The sequence below is a fragment of the Lactuca sativa genome, chromosome 9 (genome assembly GCF_002870075.4).
Source record: "Lactuca sativa cultivar Salinas chromosome 9, Lsat_Salinas_v11, whole genome shotgun sequence".
In the NCBI taxonomy this organism is placed as follows: Eukaryota; Viridiplantae; Streptophyta; class Magnoliopsida; order Asterales; family Asteraceae; genus Lactuca; species Lactuca sativa.
In genome coordinates, this window is record NC_056631.2 from 83,933,133 (window position 1) to 83,943,175 (window position 10,043).

Genomic DNA, 10,043 nt, shown 5'->3' on the forward strand with positions numbered 1-10,043 from the left:
CAAAGTCAAAGATCATTAGAGTCTAATTGACAAATAAACAGAAAAAACACACTCTTTATGAATCAGGTCGTGTAACTTTATCTATCTAGTATTATAGTACCAAAGTTTAAAGAAATTTAATGAAGTTGGTAAATGGTCAACTTGATGTAATTAATAAGGTAATTATCCTAAATATTTTTGCATGAAAAAAACATAAGATAGCATACTTCTGAAGCAATTAATCATTGATTGAAAGTGGTATAGGTCATCGGTACACCAACTTAATTTGAAAAATAATGTCCATCGAATCTAAGTATCTCACTATCAAACTCTAAACATCCGAAAACCTACTGTGCCTACCTCAAACAACCCCCATTTTCATCATCTTCCCTATATAAACAATCATCATTCATTTCAATTCTTACAACTCATCCACCAAAATGGCTCACTCAACCATCATGTTCTTAACCACATTCTTGCTGTTCTTTTCAAGTTTAGCATTTGCTAAAACTCACTACCATGATTTCGTTGTATGTGTGCCAAATTCAATCTTTTAATATTTCTTGAATATGTACAACTTTTTATACTAATTATTTGTCATGAAAAATAGGTTCAAGCCACAAAAGTGACACGACTATGCAAGACCCGTAGTTCGATTACGGTTAACGGGCAGCTGCCTGGGCCGACCTTGGAAGTTAACAATGGTGATAGTTTAGTGATAAAGGTCGTCAATAAAGCTCAATACAATGTCACCATTCATTGGTACAGATAAAAATGTTCTTTTTAGTAAAAAACTATTTATATTTTATAGCTTTAGTATAACACTTAATAAATGGTACCTTTGGTAAAAAAATTCAGGCATGGTGTTAGACAAATTAGGACAGCTTGGGCGGATGGGCCTGAATTTATTACTCAATGTCCGATTAGACCAGGAGGAAGTTATACGTATAGATTTATGATTTCTGGACAAGAGGGAACGTTATGGTGGCATGCACATAGTTCATGGCTTAGAGCTACTGTTTATGGTGCTATTGTTATTCGCCCTAAAGAAAGAGATTCTTATCCATTTGCTAAACCCAACCATGAATCGGTTATTGTTCTTGGTATGTTACTTTATAAGTTAATTATATATCAATTTACATTTTAAGAAAGTAGGTTACTTAATTGGGGTTATAATAATATGATAATGATGATGATTAGGTGAATGGTGGAATGCGAATCCGATTGATGTTATAAGGCAAGCGACAAGAACCGGAGGAGCTCCGAATGTTTCAGATGCGTATACCATTAATGGTCAACCCGGTGATCTATATAACTGCTCGAAAAAAGGTTTGCTTCTATAACTAAAAGAAAACAAAAACTTTAATGAATCTTGATTCCAAAGGTGGTAAAATTGTATAATTGCATAAATGGTGAAGGATTTTACAATAAACACACAGTGTAGAAGGTTCAGTTACAATGTGAATTGAGTTCATTGTAATTGCTAACATTCGCACGAGACTAATGTTATGTTGTGTATTTGATTTAATCTCACATGATACTCTTGAACACCTTAAGGTGTAAGAAAAAAAAACAAATTCTATAAACTGACATATTAATAATTTAATATATTAAAAAAAACTACTTTTTTTTCGTTTGTGTCATAAAAAATAATTTGCTCTTTTTCTTTTTAAATGTATTAGATACTTTCATAGTTCCAATGGGATCCGGAGAAACAAACCTCATTCGCGTGATTAACGCAGCACTAAATCAACAACTCTTCTTCACCATCGCCGGCCACAAACTCACCGTCGTCGGAGCTGATGCTTCTTACGTAAAACCCTTCACCACTTCCGTCCTCATGCTTGGACCCGGTCAAACCACCGACGTACTCATAAAAGGAGACCAACCACCACGTCAATACTACATCGCCGCCCGTGCGTACGCTAGTGCACAAGGTGCACCATTTGACAACACCACCACCACCGCCATCTTAAATTACACAACTACCGCTACCTCCGCCGCTTCAAATTCAAACCCAATCATGCCTAATCTTCCACCATTCAACGACACAAAAACCGCCACCGCCTTCACCACCAGTTTCAGAAGCCCGGGAAAAACCTTAGTTCCGACCACAATCGATGAAAATCTGTTCATCACCGCCGGACTTGGAATCAATCAGTGTCCGAAAAATGCCAATAGTAATACATGTCAAGCTCCAAATGGGACACGATTCACAGCGAGTATGAATAATGTTTCATTTGTGCTTCCGTCTAACTACTCGCTGTTGCAAGCGCACCACCATGGGATTCCCGGAGTTTTCACTACGGATTTTCCGGCGACGCCTCCGGTGAAGTTTGATTATACAGGGAATGTGAGTAGGTCGCTTTGGCAACCTGTTCGTGGGACGAAGGTGTATAAGTTGAAATATGGAGCGAGGGTTCAGGTGGTGTTACAGGGGACGAGTATATTTACAGCTGAAAATCATCCGATTCATCTCCATGGATATGATTTTTATGTTGTTGCAGAAGGGTTTGGGAACTTTGATCCGAAATCTGATACTGCTAGGTTTAATCTTGTGGATCCGCCTCTTAGGAATACGGTAAGTTTACCGGTGAAAGGGTGGGCTGTGATTAGATTCGTTGCAGATAATCCAGGTAAAAAAATGTGAAAAAACAGGGATATTTGATCTGAAATTTCAAAGAAATGTTTGATGAATCTTGTTTGTTTGTTTACTCAGGTACTTGGATTATGCATTGTCATTTGGATGTTCATATTGGATGGGGTTTGGCTATGGTGTTTGTGGTTGATAATGGTGTTGGACAACTGGAGACGCTAGAACAACCACCGGAAGATCTCCCTGTTTGTTGATATGATCATCTTTAAGCTGAAAATCATCATGTACGATTATAGTTGTGTAAAATTATATGGTTTTCAATGCTATTTTGTCCCCAAATTGCGGATGTATAATTTTTCCTTTATCCAATTTGTTTCCCTGTTTCCAATGTGTTGGTAGATGATATACAGTGTAATGTAGAATCTGAAACTCAAAGCAAATGAAAGAATAGTTGGCTTTATTATTGCTGAATCTTGTGTCATCGTATAACGAATCTGTTAATTTGGGGCAAGTTATCTTGTTCATCTTCAAAAAATGGAGTTTAAATTGGGAATTGTAGTAGTCGAACAGTTGGACTTGCAAATACAATTTGTTTATAAAAACATCTTATGAGAGCTTTTTTATTTAGCATATATTGGAAATCAATGTATGTTGCAACTAACTAGCTTTTCAGGAAATAAGAACCAATGTAACAGGAGGAAATCGTAAGAGAGATTGAGGCAAAATGCTTCTGTGTTTTATTTCAAAGTAAAGTGGAGATAATCAACGTACATTTTGCCATGCAACTTAAAGAAAAACTTGCAGAAAAAACCGGAGCTAACTCCACTAAGCCAAAGACTAGGACTTATTGGCTTGAATTATTATACTACTTCTACTTAAAAAAAAAGGAACGTGCTTAAAACAAATTAAAATACACTAAATTACTTTAACATTCTCTCCTGAATTCAGTGTTTTGTGATTGCTTTTATTCCAATCAAGTCCCTCATTTCTTCGTGCTTGATCCTTGTCATTGTCTTTGTGAGAATATCAACCTTTTGCTTCATGCCACACACATGATTCACAACAATCTCCCCATTTTCAACACACTCTCTAATAAAGTGATACCTTATGTTTATGTGTTTGCTACGCCCATGAAAAACCGGATTCTTCATCAAATCTAAGGTTGAACGATTATCAACAAAGAGAGTCACAGGTGGTACTTTTTTGTCCTGTTATATCAGTTAGAAGTCGGCGGAGCCAAATGCCTTGACAGACTGCTGTGGTTGTAGCCATAAACTCTGCTTCACATGATGATAGAGCTACACTTCTTTGCTTCTGTGATACCCATGTTACCAGATTCCCATTCATATAGAATGTTGTCCCACCTGTGCTTTTCCCATCATTCATATCTTTTCCAAAATCACTATCAGAGTACCGTATAAGGGTGACTCTACCTTCACTTCTGGTGTAAGTCAAGCCATAATTTAAGGTACCCTTTATGTACCTAAGTATTCCTTTTACAACTTGGAGATGCTTGATTGTTGGTTTCTCCATAAATCTACTTACTACCCCTACTGAAAACGAGAGATCGGGACGAGTGTGAGTTAGGTACCTTAGAGCACCTACAATGCTTATATATTCAGTAGGATCAACCGGTTCTCCGTCTTCATTCTTGCTCAACTTTATCTTGTATTCTATTGGAGTTCTTGTGGCATTACAATCCAACATTCGAGTCTTGTTTAAGAGATTCTTTGCATAAGCCTCATGTTTCAATGTTATTCCTGTACTGTGTTGGTTGACTTCGATTCCTAAGTAATAAGTCAACGGGCCAAGATCACTCATCTCGAACTTAGCTTTCATCTCCATCTTGAACTCCTTTACATCTGAGTTGCAGCTTCCTGAGACCAAGAGATCATCGACATACACACCCACAATTAATGTGTTCCCTCCTTTTTTTTCTTGTATAAACTGAATACTCTTGTAAACATCTCTTAAATCCCAGCTCCTTCAAATAACTATCAAGACAGGCGTTCCATGCCCTTGGCGCCTGTTTCAACCCATATAGAGCTTTTGACAGTTTGTATACCTTACTAGACTGACCTTTCTTCTCGAATCCCTTTGGTTGTACTACATACACTTCTTCTTCCAGCTTTCCATTCAAGAATGCTGACTTCACATTGAGATGATGGACCTTCCACCCATTTGCATCGGTGAGAGCTAAAATCACTCGAACAGTTTCAATTCTAGCTACCGGTGCAAATACCTCTTCATAATCTACCCCATGCTTCTGCACATACCCTTTTGCTACAACTCTTGCCTTGTGTTTTATGATCTTCTCTGCTGGATCTCGCTTTACCTTGAATACCCACTTCAAGCCGATCGGTCGTCGATCCTTTGGAAGTTCAACTAGGCTCCATGTATTGTTCTTTTCTATCGATTCTATCTATGCTTCCATCGCCTTCACCCATTCTCGTTTGTTCTTTGCTTCATGGTACGATGTGGGCTCCTCTTCATCTTGGACCAACATTAATCGGTCTATTTCTTCTGCGGTCATCGGCACTGTGCTTTCATATAGGTCCGTGAGAAGGCGATAATGTTTCGGGGCTCCACCACCTGTGGAACTAGACGTCGTGCTCGACTGATTTGCCGGTGAGTTTGGAGAATTTGGGGTTGATGGAGGATTTGACGTCGATTGTGAGTTTATGGGTTCTTCAAGTGGGCCTGTATTAGGAGTGGTGGGCTCCGATTCATTCATACTCCAGTCTTCATCATCTGGTGGCCCATAATTATTTGATTCATCTGGGTTTTCAGACCCATCTTCATAATTCTCATCACCATCATTGTTGACCTCAGCAAAGTCAAAACCAGCAACGGTGAAGGTCACGCCGGACACATTTCTGATCTTTGTTGTCTTCTCCCATGTCCATGTTTGATTTTCTTCAAACACAACATTCCTGCTTACAAACATTTTCCCTGTATCAGGATCCAATAACTGATACGCCTTTGATCCCTTCTCAATTCCCAAATGTACCACCATTTTACTTCTTTCATCTAATTTATTTAGATGATTCTTTGCAATCATCATATGTGCAACACACCCAAAGATTCGAAGATGCCCAACATGTGGTTTTCGACCAGTCCACATCTCATAAGGTGTTGAGTCATCGAGAGCTTTGGTGTTGATCCTGTTCAAGACATACACCGCATGGTTCACTGCCTCTCCCCACAGTACTTCCGGTACATTCATAGTCTTCAGATTACTCCTCACCATCTCCAAAATTGTCCGGTTTCGTCTATCCACAACCCCATTCTGTTGTGGAGAGTATGGGGATGTGTAATGACGCTCTAAGCCATTTTCATTGCAGAATCTAGTGAACTCATTAGACAAGAACTCACCACCACAATCCGTCCTTAAGACCTTTATCTTCTCCCCTGTTTCAGTTTCCACTTTTGCCTTGAAATTTTTAAAAGTTTGAAAGGCTTCATCTTTGGTTCTTAGCAAATACACCCACATTACTCTACTAAAGTCATCAACAAGTAACATAAAGTACCTATTGCCAGCAGGTGTGGGAGGTGTAACAGGTTCACACAAATCACCATGTATGAGCTCTAACTTCTTCGATGCTCTGTAATTTGTAAGTGATGGGTAGGGCTTCCTGGACTGTTTTCACACCAAGCATCCTTCACACGGTTGTATTGGAATGTTTATCCACTACTAGAAAAACAGCCTTTTACGACGCTCATTGCGCGTCGTAAAAGGCTCAGACGACGCGCAAATGCGTGTCAAGGAAGACCCTGTCATAAAGAGAGACGACGCGCATTTACGACGCGCAATTACGACACGCAATGCATATCAAGGAAAGACCTGTCATAAAGAAAGACGACACGCATTCACGTGTCGTGACCTTACGACGCGCGTGTTAATGACACGCAATGCGTATCAAGAAAGCCCCTGTCAAGAAAGGTCATGTCATAAATGAAGATGACACACATTTTTGCGTATCGTAAATTTAAATGTTTAAAAAAAATATTTATATATTTATTAGTTTTTAAATTAAATTTTCATTTAATGTCTCATAATAAAAATAAAATACCATATACAAAAAATACAATACATTGCATAAAATTTAATGTGATACAATTCTATTTCTTACAATATATAAATTAAATTTACATTGTTATTAGGAGGTTTTCCCTAACAATGTAACCTAATACTACATTGCTATAAAGGGGCACCTTCTTGTTTCAGTAACTTGTCATTAAGGTGTATGAAGAAGCTCTCCCTTCATCATGTCTCCTAGCTTCAATATCAATCCCAACTCTTTATCAAGAACAACACGGAAATCCTACACAATAATCATGTCAGTTGTACAATATCAATATCAACTAATTAATAATACACATGGTATGTATGAGAGTGGAATCAACCATATTCAAATCAATATCAACTAATAAATAATCATGTCAGTTGTACAATATCAACTAATCAATAATCAATATCAACTATACCACAACACAACTAACACAAAGATATTAGCCACTTTTTTGCATCAGAAAACAAAATGAACTTAACAAACCTGCAAATCAAGAGAAGTCATCAAGAGAAGTCTCTCACTCATGATTGCATTAATGATATAAATTAATAAATTACCAGAGTTGCAAGTCCATGACCAGCTAGGCCACACCAATGACACCAAGGGGTGACAAGGCTGCAGTAAGAGCTGAACAAACAACGTCTTAAATCTTAATTTAGCTTAAGAATAACAAAGAATGGTTATATTTTTGTAGTTTTTAAGTAGTAATTTCAAACAAAATCTTTAATTCTTTAAGACCAATTACTTACCAATTGTAGAGAAAAATGATTTATCACCCTATTCATCTACAAACACTAAAAGAAAAGTGCTAATGAGTGTGCTAGCTGCAGTCAGAATCCCACTGCTACTATACGGATTACTGTTGGATAAATCCATTGGGCATGGGCCCATCACAGATAGGGCACCTTCACCTACTTACCTTCTTCACTCCACCGCTTTAATATTCTTGTTCCTGAAGAAAAGTGTAAAATTGAATCACTTTAAAGCATAAATAACAACTATATTGTCTAGGGATATTATATGCCATGTCCTTCTTTCAACATATGAATAAAAATGTTGTGCTTATAGATGATATGATTAGGGATGCAGGAAGAGTTGGCAAACAATACTTTGAAGTGGGTATAATTTGTATCATAAAAACAAAACTTGGAACTTCAGGGTTCAGTAGGTGAATCTTGACCAACTGACAGAGTGTTCGATCCTTGTTTTTCTATAAACAGGAAAAGAAACTTTCAAGTTTCAAGAACAATACACCTACACAATCCATGTTTAAAAATTATCAAGTTACGGAAAAACTTACTAGTTTGCAGAAATCAAATCGTTATAAACAACTTAACAGCCGACAGTTTAAAGCAACATTGAAGCAATGCTGTAACACTATCATCAAGATGAAGGTCCATGTCACCGAATCTGGCATTCAAGATAATATATTATTAGGATGAACGAATAAAATGGATTTAATTACCATCAATTAAAGAGAAAAGAAACCTAAAGGGAAGGATTTCATCTATATAGTAAAAAGTTCGCCCAAGGACAACAAATATGATAGTCATTATCCTAATAATTCATAATAAAACTTGGGTCAAGATTATAAAAAACAAAGTTACAGGGACCAATTTGAGATAAAATTTCATGTTTAGTTACCTCTTGCTGTAGAAAGTGTGTAAATTGGTGTTTTAGAGACATCTGAAATAGTTAGTTGGCCAAGTTTGGTGTTAACCCAAAATTATAATAATCAATTTTCAACACAATAGATAAATAAATAAATAAACTCATACAATTACAGTACCTGTGGCTTCATTCACAGGTTTTCCATTTTTAAGTGTACAAGTCAATATAAATAATTCTGCTTGTGAGGGTTCCTGCCCATCGGGCCTTTTTGCCTTCTGTCACGGTTTAAAAGGGCATAATGGTCATTATGATAGTATTTTCTACAAGGAATAACCTTAAAAAGTATAGAAAAAAGCAAGTATAATGTCATCTCCTCCTCATGGATTCTAGCATAGCTTTTTGGTCCTGCAATGTGCCTGAATTTTACCCTTGCACAAATGCCCTTCTCATCCTAATCCTCCAAAGTATCCCAAAAGAAACATAAATCTTGTGTAACAAAAAAAACCTATTTTTTTCGCTCTCATCATGGGATAACTAAAACTCATTAACACACTAACATTTTACTTCTTTGCTCCTATTCATTTTACCTCTCAACTGCTCCCACGTTGAGATTGATGAATATCAAGAAATTTGTTTTTTTAACAGGGGTAAAATCATAATTTAGTCTCGTTTTGACTCTTTACTAAGTCTGTTTCCTCAAGTAAGACAATTTTACACTTTTATCAAGAGGTAAAAGTCTGAATATAATGAATGGATCCCTTTGACCAAACTATGGATTCAATTTTGGTCATTACATCGGAATCAAAACGCTGCAAAGGGCTTCTGGAATCAGCTAATTTCATTTGTGGTGTGAATAGGAGCTTGGAATTCAGCTTTGCTGTTTTTTCCAGCAATACCCCTGAGAACCAGTAAAGGTGATGTCACCAAACTCTATATCAAAACAATCACAACAATTGTACCAAAGGGTAGTGCAGTTGTGTCTGTGTATGCGATTGCAACCGTGTTTAGGAAGCAGAAAGTCAAAAAGAGGGGACCACAAACGAGGCATCCGGTTAAAAGTTGGTTTCTCACCTGTATAGCAAAATTGAAATATTTTAGATCAATGATCAATTTGTTAATTTACTATAAACTCCCTTTAGTTACCTTTATTTGTTTCCTTATATGCAACATAACTTATTGTAAATACATAATAGACAAATACTTGTTTTTGAAGATATCACTGATAAGGGCATTTACTACATAATCATACTATCACACTGCTACATTAACAATAAAAAAACCCTAACATTTTATCAGTGTACTACACTCATGAAACCTGTAATTAAGAAAAAACTTATCATAAGACATTATAATAAGAAAAAAAAAACTTCAACATTTACCTCTGTTGTGATCTGAGTTCACCATTGCTCTAACTGACCTAAGCCTCCTTTCACATATTCACCATTTCTAAAGGTGCAACACTCGATGACCAAAAAAGAATCGTGGACCTTCATTAACCGGAGTCACACACTTGTCCTTAGAATTAATAACTCCACACTGGTCAACAACAAAAAAGAAAACATCAAAAGCGGGGGCGATTTCAACATACAAGAAACAAAACCTGCAATTTCAAAAAGAAATTTATATATAAGAAAGATATAAAACCGAAGGAAATAGTGGTATGAGGAACCTCTCATGGGCGTACTGGATTTATTGTTAAACCCATTAACAAGCACTTTGATTTCTCCATCTTTGCCACTGTCAAACCTACCACCACAATATTTAGGTTTTCGACTTAGGGAGAA

The 10,043-nt window shown here is 36.8% G+C and overlaps 1 protein-coding gene across 1 annotated transcript; it reads left to right on the forward strand.

Moving 5' to 3' along the window:
- The first annotated feature begins 357 nt into the window (after positions 1-357).
- Positions 358-3,046, forward strand: LOC111896841 (laccase-12). Its single transcript, XM_023892824.2, has 6 exons — positions 358-509; positions 590-741; positions 838-1,082; positions 1,180-1,308; positions 1,662-2,615; positions 2,699-3,046. Exons 1-6 carry the CDS (start codon positions 420-422, stop codon positions 2,827-2,829), a joined length of 1,701 nt encoding a protein of 566 aa, XP_023748592.1. The 5' UTR covers positions 358-419; the 3' UTR covers positions 2,830-3,046.
- Positions 3,047-10,043: the final 6,997 nt, after the last annotated feature.